At 44.2% G+C, this 17727-nt stretch overlaps 3 protein-coding genes across 3 annotated transcripts; 1 reads left to right on the top strand and 2 right to left on the bottom strand.

The window, feature by feature from the left end:
• Window positions 1-33: 33 nt before the first annotated feature.
• Window positions 34-7052, bottom strand: H257_13687 (hypothetical protein). Its single transcript, XM_009841310.1, has 11 exons — window positions 6943-7052; window positions 6584-6889; window positions 6315-6534; window positions 5548-5894; window positions 4559-4753; window positions 3904-4001; window positions 3466-3586; window positions 2817-2869; window positions 2432-2672; window positions 1365-1558; window positions 34-793 (listed from the first exon to the last, which is right to left on the bottom strand). Exons 1-11 carry the CDS (start codon window positions 7018-7020, stop codon window positions 490-492), a joined length of 2157 nt encoding a protein of 718 aa, XP_009839612.1. The 5' UTR covers window positions 7021-7052; the 3' UTR covers window positions 34-489.
• A 3557-nt stretch (window positions 7053-10609) lies between these two features.
• Window positions 10610-11402, bottom strand: H257_13686 (hypothetical protein; the record flags this gene model as incomplete). The annotated part of the gene is made up of 2 exons (XM_009841309.1): window positions 10610-10753; window positions 11073-11402. 2 exons carry the CDS (start codon window positions 11400-11402, stop codon window positions 10610-10612), a joined length of 474 nt encoding a protein of 157 aa, XP_009839611.1.
• A 904-nt stretch (window positions 11403-12306) lies between these two features.
• H257_13685 (hypothetical protein) lies at window positions 12307-13665 on the top strand (the record flags this gene model as incomplete). The annotated part of the gene is made up of 2 exons (XM_009841308.1): window positions 12307-12406; window positions 13208-13665. The coding sequence occupies 2 exons, from the start codon at window positions 12307-12309 to the stop codon at window positions 13663-13665; spliced, it is 558 nt and encodes a 185-aa protein (XP_009839610.1).
• Between the last annotated feature and the right edge of the window lie 4062 nt (window positions 13666-17727).

The following is a 17727-nucleotide window of genomic DNA, read 5'->3' as shown; positions in this document are numbered from 1 at the left end:
ATGGTTGAAGGGGCGCGGTTCGAAGCGGTTTCGGATATTCGTGTGACCGTCCATGCCTGTGTCATGGAAGGGTTGTTGTATGCGAGTCTACCCGCTGTGTGTTGCCATCATACAAGCATCTATGCCAGTACTGATATCACAGTGCTAAAATTTCTACTGATATTAGTCTGACTTCATGGCAGTCAGCAATATAGGGGGACCATAAAGCCATAAAGACACAATACACAGCTCGTTCGCCACTGATATTGCCTTCTATGATGTGTAGTGTAGCGTGAACCGTTCACACTAGCAATTTAAGTTAGCGTGAACTATGTACCCCAAGTCCTCTAGCTTGGCGTGCACTCTAGGCCATCATGAAGTTCTCGTTATATATGATTTGCGTTAGCCCTAGTAGGGGCCAGCATAGTCATGGACCAAGCCTCCCTGATTGTTTCTTCATTTATTAGCCAAACAAATCAACTACATCAGGGGTCCTATACGTCGTGGACGCTACTCAAACGAAGCGCCGTGCCGTGCCCCAAACCCTCCGAGCACCGACTCCATGTTCATCACAGCGCCAGCCACGTTGATGCTCTTGTTGCGGCGGATAGGCACGCCAGGCGATGCTTCCGTACTACTAACCGAAAACGTCGGTGGTTGCGCGGACGATGGCGGCAGAGTCTCCTTGACAGGGTGCTGCGCCATGCTGGACAGGGTCAGACTGCTTGAAGAAGTGTAGAACGACGGTACGCGGCCCAAACTGCTGATACCCGTGCGTTTTTCTTCTTCTAGCGCTTGCTCGCCACGCAAGTAACTGCATATGAAGGCCATGTTTGAGAAAGATATAATCAAGTCAAGTCTGTGTCCACGTGGCCAGCATAAAAAATATCACAGGTAAAAAACTATATATATATATATATATATATATATATGGTATGCTCGATTCGAATTTAGAGTGCGGTGCGCAATCGAACGAGCAGCGACAAATATCGACAGATAATCGCCCGACCAATCAATAGCCAAAACATGTTTCAAGTCGCCAATCAAAACGTTTCTGCAACGATCAATAAATTAGTGTGTGACGTCAAATAGTGTGCATGGATAGCTGCACAAATTTTACATGTGAAGTTCAGTACATAACATCGACCGATGGATTTGGCGAATCAGCGCAAATATCCTAATTTTGGCTGAAAACAGCAAAACACCAGTGCATATGTACAGTACTGTACAGTACCATACAAAAATATTATGTAGGGTGTAGCAGCAGAACCATCACAATGTATATAGTCGACAATGTTCATAGAGTCCAAGGAGTTTTGTGTTTTCCAATGGCCACGACAAAACCACAGGCCCATATATATATATATATAGGTATTTCAACGTACCGCACGGCGCGCTCGAGGGCAAACTCAATGCGACACATGGCTCGGATGCGAGACAGATGGGGCCATGTCGACCGCTCGCCGGCTAACACCAAGTCCTGGAACGAACTCGGCGACGGATTCGTCAGTACTTGTGCCGCCAGTTGCAAGAATGAAACTTGGGACGCTATCGAAATCGTAATGTCGCCTTCGTACGTCTAACACCAACACACCCGATTCAGATTTCGTATATATATATAATATATATATATATTGCCCAATCGATTCAAAACTGGAGGCACAAGCAGAATCGAACGTTCCATGTAAGAGAATGCAGTAAAGGATCGCCTAAGCCAATCAAATCACTTCGTTCGGGTGAATTTCTGTCAATCCAAAGTACTACTGACACAGTCGTCCAGGCCATCCGCATGAGGCAAACCCTGATATATGTAGTATACAAAATACTAGTACAGTCTAGCCTGTAACAAGCTTATATATGGTCAAATTGCAATTGGCTAAAAATTGACTCGAAAGTCCATATATGGGTGAAAAGCACAATATATTTATATATTGTCGATTTGGTACAAATTTGGGAGGGGGTGCAATCGAATCGCGCCGACCAAATCGATCCACAATCGATCTGATTGGTTGAATTGCATTGAGAAGGTTTTGATTGGCTAATAATTTTGAGCTCATCTGGGGTAGCCAATCAAATCGATTTAAATTCCAACGAGAAACCACAACACAATGAAATGTCACTCGAAAGCACAATAGTTGTTTTCATTCACAAAACTGCAACCACATGTCACATGGGCCGAGAAAAAACAACTAACAGTAATACGGTACAAGCACAGGGTATAAAATATCTTGTATGTGACGAAATATTCATAAATATCCCTTTAATGTCCATAATCTTCGAACAGTAATAATTATCTCTAGAGCATATCGAAGCAGCCACCCATGTTTCAATGGAAAACACCCAGGGAAATCACACAGGTACCATCCATCTGCACTGTACAATTCCATAACACCCTTTAGAGACTATTTACCAGCCCAATATCGTTTTGGCTGGTACTGTAGACACGTACTACCTGGGTCAGCAATGGCACGAGCCCGACGCCAAACAACTTGAGCACGGACGTGTTGAGCCCAAATTCGGCAATATTTTTGATGTACGCTTTCATCTGCTTTTTCAAAAAGCCCAAAATGTCGCCGCCGCCGTGCGACTCGTACCCAGAAATGAACTTGTAGTGGATGTTCACTTGGCTCACAATAAAGTGGTTTACGTTGAACAACTCACTGAGACGCTCCATGGGCAAATCGCACTCGACGCTACAAAGATACACATCATGTATAGCCACCACGTCGACTCCATCCCTCGACTTGAAGCCTCAATCAAACACGACCAATACTCGAATACAAATATAATCCCAAATCATCGGCTACAATGAATTCCACATAATATAATACGTATACCTGCCATCACTCCACTTGAGCCCTTCACGATATACTGGCACGATGTTGCCATGCTACAATTCACAGGTGAATACATTACTGGTTATATAAACAGGTGCATATGGACTTGACAAGACTTTTGCTTTTCGCCCGAATTTGCCACTTTTGGGGAATTGTTGAAATTACAAACTTATCAAACCATGCAGTATGATTCGCTAAAATAAAATAAATATACCCCTTAAAACTCGATATATATCATATTTAGCAGGTCCGGTGATTGTTGGCGAGTTCATTCAAATAAAAACCACCGGAGAAAAGTTGGAGCAGAACACACAACATATTGCGATGATCATATAGCAATATCCGTGGATGGGACCATGTGATAGAAGTATATATTCTGTCAAGGCGTATTCGAAATTGGAGTGTTTGGGTGCATGAGTAGCATCAAATCGACAGACAATCGATATACGACCAATCAAAACCCAGATCACAAATCAAGTGGCCAATCAAAACCACACTTCGACGAATTCAACATCGAATTAGTGTGTGAATTAAATTCGTGTAAAACTGGACGATCTATCGACAGATTTGGTGAAGCAGCCAGCACCCAATTCCAAATCTTGAGTAAAAGGACAATACCAACGTGTAGATAGGTAGATTAGGTAGGTACCTGGTCTTTGCCATACAGTTCCACAGGTGAAAACACCATGGGGATCGCACACGACGCCAGCGACGCCGACCACACGAGCACATTGGGCGCAGTCAGATAATTCAGCAATTGCGGGTAGTCTCTACAAACACCCCAACAGACTTCATAAATAAAAAATAGATTTTTCAACTAATAATCTATCGGATTATGTCAGCAATATAATAACTACCAACAACACAATCCAGTATTGAACCCAGGGTACGATATCGTTTTCAACGATGATGGCTCCAAACGCGAAGCAACGCGCCATAGATTGCAACACAGCCGAGATATATATCCGTATCAGGACACTTTCCGTTGTATATATATATATATATGAATATATGAATACATATGGTCCTACGTGGATTGCGACACTTTCCGTTGTATATATATATATATGAATATATATGGTCCTACGTGGATTGCGATGGGGTCACCGTGATGTTGATGATACGCCCGGTGCGATCGTACGCCTCGCGGAACGTGTAGTTGCCCATGTTGTTTTGCAAGGTTTGCTACAAGTTTGGTTCAAAAAGTAATTCGAAATTAGCAATGTAATCGATCGACCAATATAACCTCTGAAATACGTACACTAATCAAGTCGTCAATTTAAGTCTCTCGTCAACCCTTCACACAACGAATTCGTGTGTGACTTGTATTAGTGTGAAACTGTACACTATTTTTGACCAACAACATTCGGTATAAAAAATAACTCGATCAAAATGGATTTGAGAATTCATCTGCACAAAACTCGAAAGATCGATTCGTTGCCCATGTTGGCCTTTGGATTGTATGTGATATAACCTACATGTATACAAGAATAATCATCCGCAGTACTTGTTATTGCAATCCAATTGCAGAATATTTCATTAGAGCAAAACAAATTACAGAAAAATGTATATTTAATATATCTTTAAAATTTTCATTCTATTCACCTTCAATCCATCAACCTTGAATTAGTCTGAGACTTCAATTAGTGTGTGATTGGCATCACCACACGACAAATTTGACGTACAAAATCCAGTAGAACAAACATATAAAATCCATCGATCGATGGATTTGAAACTATTACCTTGAGTCGACTAATGTCAAGGATGTACCCCTTGTCCAGGAACCGACCGGCAAGCACGACCGCTTCCTGGAGCTTTGCGAACCCGGGCACGAAGCCTTCCACGGCCGCCAGCCACGCCGGCGTGTAGTGCGCTCGTTCCCGCGCCGTCACATTGGCATCGAAAAACGATAAGTCCAAATGGCCATCTTGAAACACCTATGATAAAACCTCTATGGATTGCGGTAACTCTGGACATGTACAAAAAACACTTGCACATTGCAATATATATATATATATATTACAGCGTGGCAGTGTTTGAGTCCGAATATCCAAGGATTTCTATGTTAAGATTATCTACATCATGTTTTAGTCTAAAACAATTTTATGATTTTTTTTTAATAGATAGAAACAAATGATGACCAACATTAATTGCATAAATATATTGTGATTTGTTCTACTCAAAATTTCCTCTGGCGGTTGGGTTGAATCATACTGAGTTAAAAAGGTATCTTTGTGACTGCAATGCGTCAATCAATATTTTTAGCCAATCATATTGCAACCTTCATATTCTTTGCAGCCAATCATATTCCTTTTCTCGATTAGTTGGCGATTTCATCAATCCCCCAAAATAGGCAAAGTTGACTGAAAAGCATAATATATATGCGAGTATTGTTGGTTGTGTGCGGCTACGGTATGCCAACAATGCAAACGTGTCTCCAAAACCTTTTCATGTTAAATCCGATAATACCACCCGACAACCACATGTAAATAAATACTGTGTATTATATATATATATATAAGGTACGCTCTAAACAATGGTATGCACAACGATTTATATATTCGTTTCATTCATAGCCTCCAACAAATCAGAACGATACATTCGTTCTATAACATCCAATGAGAATGATATGTATTCATAACCACACATCAAAACACACGCATACATTACCACCAACGAAGCATATTTTTAACCAAAAAGCCCAGACCAAGCGACAACAAGTCCAGTGTACCTCGCTGAGCTCTTCGTCCGTTCGCACGCCCACACACCCGGCGACGATCGAGCCAGCCGACGACCCAGAGAGGACTGTCGGCAGCAGCCCTTCCTCCACCAACGTCTTGACGATACCCGTGTGGTACAGGCCGAGGCCGCCGCCACCACTGAGCATGAGGGCGGACCTTCCAAACGCGTGCCTTGTCTCGCTGAAGAACGCGAGCTTGTTGTCCAGGCTCAGGGCGTCGTCGTCGTCGTGAGACTTGGGAAGGGTATGAGATGACCAAGAGCCGCGACTCTGAAGGACCAGGTCCATCGACGTCAGAACTGCCTCCATGTACTCGTCCACGACGTGCTTGGTGCCCACTACAGGACACGAAAAGTCGATCACAATCATTCGACTACATCCCACTACAGTGTAGTACTCGGTAATAATATGTACTAGTATGTTCGTCGTATCGCTATATATACAATGGCTACTCGTTGTTAATAATATATATATTCATAGCCAACTAGTACTCGGTAATAATATGTACTAGTAATATGTTCGTAGTATGACTATATATACGATGGCTACTCGTTTTTAATATATATATATATATACATAGCCAACTAGTACTCGGTAATAATATGTACTAGTAGTATGTTCGTAATATCGTGGTTACACGTTTTTAATATATATACATATATATATATATATATATACTACGTAGTATATATAGTAGTATTATGTAGTGTCACAACTATTGTATGGATTCACTTGGAGTTATAACCATGTCATCCTACCGTGGCTGACACCGTACAATCGGGGATTACCGAGCCCCCAATGCTTCCGAAGCAGTCCGGCGCGCAACGAGAACATGATGCCCATGATGTCACGCTCGCTTTGAAGACGGCGGTACATCGCGATCTTTCTCTGTACGCGCTCGTAGAGGAAGAGTCCGGACGACGGATCGTCTCGCCACTTGTCGTGTCCTTCCAGAACGTCCAATTCTTGTCCGAGAGCCTACATCAACATGCCAGTTCAAAGGTCAACACCTATGACGACGACGTACACTTCGCTTCTCAAGGGTAGTCGCGCGTTCCATGGCAGTGCGCAGCTTGAGACGTTGGCGACCCTTGGCACTGCACTGCAGCAACAGCTTCAATCCCACCCGGCGGGCGGCTGCTCCGAGTTCAAACAGCACTTGGAGGGAGACCACGGCTGCAAAGAAGCGAAAGAACACGTCCGGGACGAGCAAAAGGCGTACGGAACGCCAGAGCAAGTTGAGTAGATTCTGCGCCATAATCACCATGCCGTCTTCGGTCGAGGCACGGTACTTCCAATCCAAGATCAAGTTACGGATCAACTGGGCTTGGTGCTACATCAACATCGTCATCCGTCAAGTATCATCGTTCGGCGAGGTGCTTGTACCTGTAGCCCAGTCATGTACAACCATATACGCACAGAGAATCGCGCAGAGCGACCAAGGAGTGTCGACGGCGGCGGCATTTTTTGGGAGAAACCTAAGATATATAATCGAAATATCCGGAAATGACCGGATAATTGGTTGAACTTGACCCGACAACGTTTACGTAGACAGAAAGTAACCAATGAAACATCTATTCTGGTATTTCCCGCCAATTAGAAACGGCTATATCAAAAATAATGGAATAAATGCTATTGGCTCTTTCAGCTCTGTAGGTGTTGTGAATTGTGCGTTTGCCCTTTAAGCTTATTGCTGAATCATGCATAGTGTATACCACACGTTAAGCGACATCTTCGATGTACAGTACAGTTCATACCGGTAGGTGTCTGTCTTTCGGACATCCTCGGTCCTCCAGTCTTGTGGATAAATTGTCCGTTGGTCTAATTGAACGAATGACTGGTTATTTAAACCGTAAGGTATTACTACGTAGTACACAATAGCAGTACCTAACCTAAGGCCAACTGCCAACTGTAATACAACAGAACCAGCCATGTGTGAGAAGTACGGCAGCACTGACACGATCACATAGCGTAGATCGTAAACAAGGTCAATCAGGAGTCTTACATCTCACTGCATGACTCTTACCATCTTCCTGCAGTGTACTCATCGTGTACGCGGTCCATGGCCTCGGGAAGAAGGATCTTGACTCTAGTCTGACGTTGTGAAATGACTTAGGAGGTGTAGAATTAGCGGGAGCTCCGGCGCAAGTGAAATACCGCGTTGTTTTACTTATCTTGATGGGTATTTGACAATCTAATTGGCTAAACCCGAAATCCTTTGAACCAATCAGAATAGTTAACTTTGCTTCGATCACATTAACTAACTACTACGTAGTAACCTGCACTATATGAGAAATATTAATAGTATAAACATAATTTCATACTAACAGTAGTACCGTATTGCGTATTTCTCGCTCGTTAGACAGCCTGTAAGTACCGAATTGCATAATTCTCGTTAGACAGCCTTTTCACGGTAGACACTCTCAAATATAATATAATTTGAGTCAAAGGTGGAATCAATTATCATAGGCATTCCTTAGCGGGAGAATAACCTTCAACATATAATATATCGCGTGAAAACTAATACTATTCTGGTCCAAAATAGCTGTCATGTTGCATATTGCATATTATCCATGGTGCAGATATTATAGACTTGATTTTAGTATACAGAAAGTAATACTTCGATACATGTTTATACTTGGCTGTAGTATGGTATTGATAAATATTACATATTTAAAACCAAATAAAGAATGTGACATGGACCAAGTCAAGGACTTGGGAAGATTTTAACACTGCAAGGCCTGCACACACCACAATGCGCGGAATACAGCACAGTAGCTTAATCTAAGGGCTACGAGTATGCATCCTTTAGCCTTTGGCTCGAGTTCGTTGTCGCCGGAGGCCTTACGAAGGCGCTACGGCCATGTATGGTGCTTGGAGTCTGTTGAAGGTGGTTGGCGTCAAATATATCGCTGTAGACAGGATAGCAGTACATCATGGGCATTGGAAACCACGAGTTAAACCTCTGGGCAGGAAACGGGGGTGAAAACTTGAGATTTGATTCACCTGCGGGTCAAATTGTATTTTCTACTTTGAAGGATCGTTTATCAAGTTCTGCAATTTCGTCAAGTCATCGAATTTTAAGCTGCTTTAAGTACCCAATCAAAGAGGAGATCATCAGCTTTCATTTTCACCAATCAGAATCGAAAATGAGTTTGTGTGCGATAAAATACTCTGTTTTGAAGTCTAATATGACAGCTATTTTGGACCAGAGTAGTATATATTATTCATTTATAGCGGTTTTCTTGATTTTAGGCGCCAACCATACTTGAAAGTGACGTCCATCAACTCACACCACTTCGTGTTCCTCACAATGAGTGGCCCACGCCCGTCAACAGGACGCCCTGTGCCCAAGCACGGGCCAAAGAAGAAACCAAAACAGCACAAGAATCGTACCTCCGACTACCACGAGTAGTTCACGGTTATCACGTCCTTCGACGCCCAAGGAATGAGTGCCACCCTCGACCAGTGCCATGCACAACCGCCCGTGAAACGCAACGCAAGAAGATCTATCAGTGGGTTAGCAAGCGTGCACACATTCAGCTCATGGCATCGAATCCAACAACATCTAAGTGTCGTACCCGCCGAGCTCACGGGGCGACGACACTCTCTGCAGAGAGTGAAGCAATGCTGGTGAGTTGGGTCCGCAAGGATGAAGTGTCTGTGACGTCATCCATGCAGCGCATCATGGCGATGGAGGCCGCCATCGATAAACACATGTACGACAACCCAACTGCGTGGTGGAACTCGAAGATTTTACTGGAGTTCTTGGAGTTCAACTTTGCCCGCCGTCCGGATCGTGCTACCAAAAAGGTTCTTCTACTCTGGGATGACTTCTCGGCCCACTTCACTGACAAGGCTGTAGCCTATGCCAAGTCAATAAATCTTGTCCTCGAGCGCATACATCCGCGCTTTACGTGGATATGCCAACCCGTTGACGTGGCATGTAACCGTCTGTTGAAGTCGCGCCTTCTTGAAAAGTGGCTTGAACTCCTTCGACGCCAAATCCAACGCTCCAAGACGACCTCGTCGAGTTCAAGATGCAGCCACCTTCGCTCTCTACGGTTGTATCTTGGATTACCTCTGCATGGTCTGACTTACCCGAGTCGACAATTTTGATTTGTGGCGTGCCACCTATTAGTTGTGAGGTGCAAGAAGTTGCCGATGGCGGAGGTTTTGTAGACGATGATGTTTTAGAGGAGTTGATGCAAGGATTTGCTGTAGATGAGATGATCGATCGAGCTAGTGACATTGATTATTGTGATGACATACCTGAAAGTCAGCAGTGATGTCGTTCTGTGATTGGATAGTTTTGAATACCTTAATAAACATTCCACTGCATAATTGAATATTGAGTACCTTTTCATATTTTTTGTCGCTGCCTGCGTTGGCGAGAGTATCAAACTATTTGTATGTCCATTGTGAATGGGTGTGTAAATATTCAAGCATCCGTATACGGATAAAGTCAGATGAGTCTCTAAAGTGAATTACGCAATACGGTACTCGAGTACAGATAACTGCCTGTGAATAGGAACTGGCCCATAGTAAGTACACCTGAACATATAGAACGAAGTATGATGACAAAAATGTGATTACAAAACTATTTTAAAAGATACGCAGGTACAACATTTGAATAGAGTACTGATTTGTCACATTTTAGCCAATCATCTGAGCAGGGATCGAGCCATGTGCCAATTGCAATGACTGGTTACCTTCGCGAATTAATTCGTGGTACAGTGCGTAAGCTGGCGAAATGCTGGATGACAATTTCAAGTAGCACTTTGAGTATGGGGGTGAAGCTTAGCATGGGACCCCATGGGCAGTGCGACCTTTTTGCTAGCATACGTAATAACAGGTTTGTATCACAAAACCTTCAAATATTAACGAAGCGGTCCATCAAGGTTTGGGAAAATACGAACAATATCCTCCTTCATATTTTCCCAATATCCTCCTTCATATTTTCCCAAACCTTCATGGACCGCTTCATCATCGCTAGGCGCTTCTCTGTGGCAGTGACAACCTTGACCTCTTTCAGTCACTCCGTACGGCACATTCACTTGAACGGGCTCATGACACCAACGTCGAGGGGATGCAAGACGCTTGTTGTGTTAGCAGGCAATGGCTGCAGGTTAGCTCCGCAGAACAGCTCATCTTCAAGGATCTTGCATGATTTCTTTGACACGTCACACTTGAGGTTCTCGGCAAGGACAACAATCGGACAGTCGACTTATCGTTTCAAAATTTCACGAAGGTACTGAGACCACACGCGTGGGTCCATGTATCATGCCTTCTGCCCAGCGTATATAGGGCCACTGGGTTACGTTGCGATTTTTCACCTCAGGAGTTTCCTTTTACAATGATCAGCATCGGCAATTATATTCCTATACATAAAATAAGTTAACGTGGTTGAGGGTCAGTACCATCTGCACAGATCGTTAGTACAACTGTGATGCGGTCGGAGTTTTTCTGTGTTTCTTGGACACGCGATGACCCTCCGTCCTTCGCCAGCAATTTACCAGGAACATGTCGAAGTACATTGGGGTCTCGTCGAACTTCATCCAAGCGCGCTTTGGTATGTGCCTGAACTTCACATATAGTTTGGTCGATAAAGCGTCTTGAATTGCAGACAATTCGCCTTGGGAAGCTTTCAACGCGTAGGGGACACACTGCCTGAAATCATGTCGGTTTGCAAAGTTCAAGCACCACTGAATCAGGCTCTTGTATGCTCTGTCGTCCGACGGCTTCGACGAAGTGTACTCATCAAGCCATTGAGGGTTGTTAAACTTGACCCATGTCACGAGGTGAGTGGTCGTGAGGAAATGCTCGTCTTCGCAGACAGCTTCCATGAAGGCGACCACATCACCTGCTTAAGGTATTTGTTCGATCCGTCCGTGACCATGCAATGTCGCTCGAGACCCATGGTGGGTTGAGCCGAGGTACATCGAGGCTTTCGATAACCATCGGCGGAACGTCGCAGCTGGAATGTTGTACGTCCGGGCGAAATCCAGATCACTTGCGCATGTCCAAATTGCCTTGTGTGCGGAGGAAGACTCCGATTTGCGGGGCAGAGTACAGACGTTGGTGATGTCTTGCGATCGGCTGCAGAAGTCGCATGGTTGTTGAAAACTGCAAATGCGGCGTTGTTGGTGTGATAGTGGTCACATTTGAATCACCCAATACAAATCAGTCATTTGATGTCTGATTTGACCAATCATAACGCGGATTCGTACTTTAGTCCTATTGGCTGAATTCATTTGAATTTTTGTAGTACGAATTTCTAATATTACGAGGTACTGCTGTAGCCCAATATTCAGTTATCTGTAGGTCATACAAATGTCCCTTATAATTGGTGTATTGACAATGAATATGATTTTGGTTCCGCTTTCGGCTGTCAGAATAGTTATTGTTGAACATAATGACCCCAGACAGAATTTTAACTCGGGTTGCATATTGAAGGCCTTGTCGCATGCAGCCAGTAACGTTCTCGCATTCATACACAAACAAATCCAACAAAATATACCACGTGAACTAATCACTACGCGCCGCCAAGACCCAAATCTTCAACAAGAACATACAATGGCGACGCAACGACACTGCAACCGCATCCAGGACCCCATAACTTCGCCGCCATCACCTGGGCCTTCATGGTCAAAAGTAATTATTGATCGTCTCTCGTGTCCTTGATTTCTTCAGAACGTTTCTCGATTACTATCCACCAGTGTTGCTGATCCTTATCTTGCCAGTCTCAGCATGAAGGGCTTTATTGGGCTCGTTCTAGAGAGGCTTCCCGTGCAAGACACCCACACCGTCACGGAGGCACCAGTCCGAGGCATCCCTCCTCCACCCCCAGGTAAGACCCTTTCCTCTCGAACCCATAGCGACCCATAGTGAAATCAAAATAAACCGGACACTGCATAGTAAAATCAAATGAACTGTCGATTTAATTTCCCCTCAATCACCGCCACATGTCGTTTGAGCATTGTGTTGTTGTTAATTCAATCTTATCCGGAAACGTTTTCCGATGAGTCCACACAAAGTTACATACTGATTTACAAAGTAAGATATCAGTAGTGTCGCTTGCATTAGGTCACGACATTGGAATGAGTGGCCAGCATCATCTGTAGACTTCTCTTGAGTGTTCTGGATGACACATGCCTATATTATTCAAGGACTGGCCGCTCTCCGTTTGACATTCGAATGAGTCACGTGACGTCATATCTAGAGAATTAATTAGGTTGGTGCGATGGCCCAGAGGCATCTGTTCACTTTGGAATTGCCCTTTAATTGAGCACCTTAATACCAATACCTTTCAACCTCACCACTGTGTTGTCCGCGTTCACCTCAATACTTCAAATATTAACTCCGATATCCAACGCCTCGTGTTCAGTGGCAAGCGTGAGTACTTCCAAACCTGGATGGACGCTTTCTGTGGTGAGCTGCAGAAGCGCTGGCTTAAGGCCTGCATTGACGCCCAAAACGCCAAACGTGCCATGTGTGACGTGTCCTACGACTCGTGGCTTACTGGTGCGCCGGATACGCTACCGGATACCCTAACGGAAGAATTTACATAACGTGGAGATTCGCTCCCTTTTGTCAAAATCCCTACCGAAGAACTAACTTAACCAGCTCAACGTGTCCCTAATTGACGCAGCCGTTACCGTCACCGAGATCTGGCGCATGCTCGAACGCGAATTTGGGGAGTCGAGCGCAACGGTGTCATTAACCACCTCACTAAGTTCGTCGGCACCCTTACGTCCGACTACCGCCATGTGGGTGACCGACCACTTTAAGGTAATGGGTACTCTACGGAACTGCATCAACACTCAGAGCGTCAAGTGCTTCGGCGAGCCAATTGTGTCGGAGGAATTAGTGAGTGCTCTATTTCTATCGCTCCTCCCTCAGCAGTACTTTGGGTCCTCGGTAAAGTTTACCAAGGACTCATTTACTATGGACAAAGTGTTTCAGTTGGTACTGAACACATTTTGGTCCAAAAGTAAGCGGGACATTTTGTCCATGTCAACCGGATTTGGAAAATCCCTAAATAAGTCCGAATTTCCGGTTGGCCAAATTCTGGCCAATGAGCGCAAGCGAAAACCGGATGGCGGCTAGAATGAATGTTTCTACTGTAACGGCAAGTGCAACGATGGTGCCAAGGCACACATGAAGAAGGACTGCCCGAAGCGCAAGGAAGATTTTGCGAAGGCGTACTACCGCACGTTCATCTTTAAGACGGCGAAGAGTGGCCCAGCTAAGGTGGCGGCGGTGCGCTCAACTCGAAGTGAAGTGGCCGTTGATCAGGTGGAAGTGTATATACCAAGCGGTGGCGAATGCACAGCCATGGACATGGAGGTGGCGGTTGCTAGCCTAGACGACCTCACCATGCAGCTCGAGTATGCAGTACGACTAACCTCGTCTCATATATTACATGAGAGTAGTGTGGTGACTAAGAATCATGGGGTCTTAGATTCTGGATGCGGAGTGAGCCTAACTGGTAGAGCCAAAGTGTTTGTACCAGCTAAAGTTGATACTGTACCTCATATAAATTTAGCTGGCTCCTAGGATAATTCACATGTTGGATTGATTCGTTCGTGTTTGTTGGGACCTCTTGGGCTCAAAAAGATTGAGTTTGACAACGTCGCCTATGTCCCGGGGTCAGCTACCAACATAATTAGCGAACACCTCCTGCAAAAGTGTGGATACACAGTGGTAAATGGTCACATCCCTAAGCTTAAGTTCATCCCGAAAGGTCATAAACTGCAGTTTGTAGCTGTAGCAATTGCAGGGCCCTACTACATCAGGCACATGAGTACCAAGGAACGCCAAGCTTTGTGTCAAAGCGTCAAGGCACAGACATATAGAGGAGATACTCTAACACTAAGCAAAGTGGAATATATACTGAAGGAATGGCATGTGAGGCTCGGTCACGTTGGTCGAGCAATGCTTGTTCGACTTCTCAGCAGTCGACAAGTGAAAGGTGTGCCAAAGATTGAGGCCAAAGTACTCAACGAAGTTGCATTCTACTCTAAGGTGTGTGCAAATGAAGTGCAAAAGAATGTCCTATAGGAGCATACAAGGGTCGAGGGACAGCGATGTCCACAGCACTCTGCATTCTGACACGAATGGTCCCATGAGAGTGAAGGGGCAATATGGTCCTCAAGCTGGGATAAAGTACTACGTAAACCTGATTTGTGAGAAGTCATCATGGAAGTGGTGTTTTCCTATTTGCAAGAAAAGTGATGCTGTAAATAAGATCAAGGAATGTGTGCGTCAAATCGACAAATGTAGATCCTCTGTGCGAGTACTGCGAAGTGACGGAGGCAAAGAGTTCGTCAAGAAGGCCCTGTAGGACTTTTGTCGTCTATAGGGAGTTCGATTTGAGAAGTCCAATCAGTACTCTCCAGAAGAGAACGGATCAGCGGAACGTGACCACGAAACTAAGTTTGGTAAAATTCGATGTGCCCTACCTAAATGATGCACAAATGTCAGCAATGGTGGCCAGAAGCCCTAATATATGTCAACTACATCCAAAATAGGGCATCTAGTGCGAGGTTAGCATACAAAAGCCCATGCGAAATAATGTATTGGAAAACTCCGGATCTAGCTGGATTCAAGTTTGGGGCTGTGTATGCTACGCTCATGTCGCACATGACATCCGACACGACAAGAAGCTCTCAGCACTCGAGTCAAGTGCATAGGAATCGCTGATGACTACAAAGGATATCGGCTTCTAAATGTACACACGAATCGGTTCTTCATTCCTCGAGATGTCCAATTCGATCGTGAATATGGTGAGAAGGTCGTGAGGAATGCATTCGATTCGAATGAGTCCGACCTTACTAGTAAAGAAAGTAAGCAAGTTTCAACTCTCGAATTGAATTCAGGTGAAATTCAAACGCCTGCTACAACGAGTACAATGTCAGTGAGACCTCTTGTTCAGTGACGAAGTTTCCAAGTCAGAACGTAACCGAAGGAGTTTGTAATTTTGACAATCCGGATTGCCAAGAGGTTGGACTGTCGACACCTCGACCGAGGAGAACACAGAGGATTCCGTTTGAAGGACTATAAGTGTTACCAAGTCCACGTGTTAAGGATCAAGGTCATGTCCCACTCGGAGTCAACATGACCATCGTAGTGCCTCTGTCACTCAAGGCAGCTATCTACTCACAACCTCAACGAGAAAACTCGATGGGAGCAGTGACCTCAGAATATGGCTCATTGATGGATAATGCCACATGGGATTTAGTTAGTTTGCCCCAAGGAAAAACTGCATTACCATGTCATTAAGTGTTTACTGTAAAGTACACATCCATCGGTAAAATTGAAAGGTATAAGGCGCGACTTGTCTCCAACGGCCAGTTTCAACAGTATGGACTAGACGACGATGAGGTATATGCTCCTGTGGCGCGATTTAAGTCACTAAGGCTAGTACTTGCTGTTGCAACGGTCTTAGATTGTGAAGTTCATCAAATGGACGTGCATACTGCACTCCTAAATGGGAAACTGGACACTGAGGATTTTATGCACCAACCTCCTGGATTTCAAAAGAGAGGGCTGAAAGGTGAGCCTTTGGTATGCAAACTACTGAAGAGTATATATGGCTTAAAACAAGCACCATAGATATGGTATGCTGTCCTCCATGGGTTCCTTCTACAATTGGCTTTTCACGATGTGACAAAGAGTATTGCATCTATGTGAAAAGAGTGGGAGGATTAAATGAGTTGATAAATGAAACGTGCACGATTGATGATTGGATAATAATCGTCTTGTATGTCGGTGATTTGACTTGGTGTCACCAAAATCAGAAGAAATCAACAAGCTCAAAATCGAAGTGAGCAATCGGTTCAAAATGAAAGACTTGGGCAACATCCATGATGTCCTCAAAATCGAGGTTCAAAGAAACAGAAGTGACAAGACCAAGACCATGACAATAAGCCAACAGAAGTACATCAATGACTTATTGGTGAAATTTGGCCAAGAAAATGCAAACGAAATATCAACTCTTCAGTTAGTGGGAGTCGAGTTAGAACCTGAAACAACGTTGTCGAAAGAGCAAATTGACAAGCAGCCATTTGACTATAGAGGCATAGTCGGATCACTGCAGTACCTGGTTCGAGGTACCCGTCAAGATATCGGTAACGCCATTCGAGAACTAAGTAAGTTTCATTCGTGTTACAATGAGACTCATTATTATGCTGCACTGAGAGTGCTGAAATACTTGAAGGGAACATCTAAACATCAACTATATCTTGACGGGAAGTGCAAAGATATATTTTATGACGTGTAGAATGATGCATCAATTGCGAGCCAAATAAAGGATCGGAAAGGTATTACTCGATATTTGATCCGAATGGCTGGAATATGTATATCACGGGCAAGCTGTAATCAAGTGTGTGTGTCGTTATCAACTGTTCAAGCATAGTTGACAGCCTTAAGTAAATGAGTGAAGGAATGTGAATTGATCTTCATGCTGCTAAAGAAATGGGATTTCACGTGAAAATACCGATCACTATCTGGACAGATAGCCAGACAGCTATCGATATTGTGAAAAATCCATCAAATCACAAAGTTACAAAACACATTGAAATTCGTCACCTGTTTACACGTCACTTATCAGAAAAGGGAAAAATCAAGTTGAGGTTCTGCCCATCCAAAGAAATGGTTGCAGATATCCTGACCAACAATTTGAAATGTTTCGATACCTCATGGGAGTTCGAGACCTTAGTGTGGTCTGGGCCAATACAGAGGAAAATGTCCTGTTTCAGTGGAGTTAGCTGCGTCATGACATATAAAGTGGGAGTGCTGAGTATAAGTCTTATTTCAAAATTATCCGTACATTAGTCTGCATGAGTCCCATACAACGTTTCATACTTATTTACAAAGTAAGGCATCAGTAGTGTTGCTTGCATTAGGTCACGACATTGGAATGAGCGGCCAGCATCGTCTGTATACGTCTCTTCACCTCCCGACCAGGATTACCTAAATAGGTATTTTCTAACAGGGGAGGGAGTCGGATGTGGGCGTGTCGTTCCTGACGACAAGCTACTCCCTCATTGCGAGGCACTCCTACTTTCCACTTAATGAAACGGTGGTTGAAATTGCTTTCTTCACCTCCCCAACAGGATTACCTAAATAGGTATTTTCTAAGAGGGGAGGGAGTCGGATGTGGGCTAT

Source organism: Aphanomyces astaci, assembly GCF_000520075.1.
Source record: "Aphanomyces astaci strain APO3 unplaced genomic scaffold supercont1.50, whole genome shotgun sequence".
NCBI lineage: Eukaryota > Oomycota > Saprolegniomycetes > Saprolegniales > Verrucalvaceae > Aphanomyces > Aphanomyces astaci.
This window is presented reverse-complemented; position numbering and strand designations above follow the sequence as displayed.

Excerpts from the sequence above, each read along its gene's own strand:
- H257_13687 (XM_009841310.1), bottom strand. The coding sequence starts at position 7,020 with ATGCCGCCGCCGTCGACACTCCTTGGTCGCTCTGCGCGATTCTCTGTG. Across the intron at positions 6,890-6,942 it reads TGTACATGACTGGGCTACAG|CACCAAGCCCAGTTGATCCG; the intron begins GTACAAGCACCT and ends ATGTTGATGTAG. Across the intron at positions 4,002-4,558 it reads TTGACATTAGTCGACTCAAG|CAAACCTTGCAAAACAACAT; the intron begins GTAATAGTTTCA and ends CCAAACTTGTAG.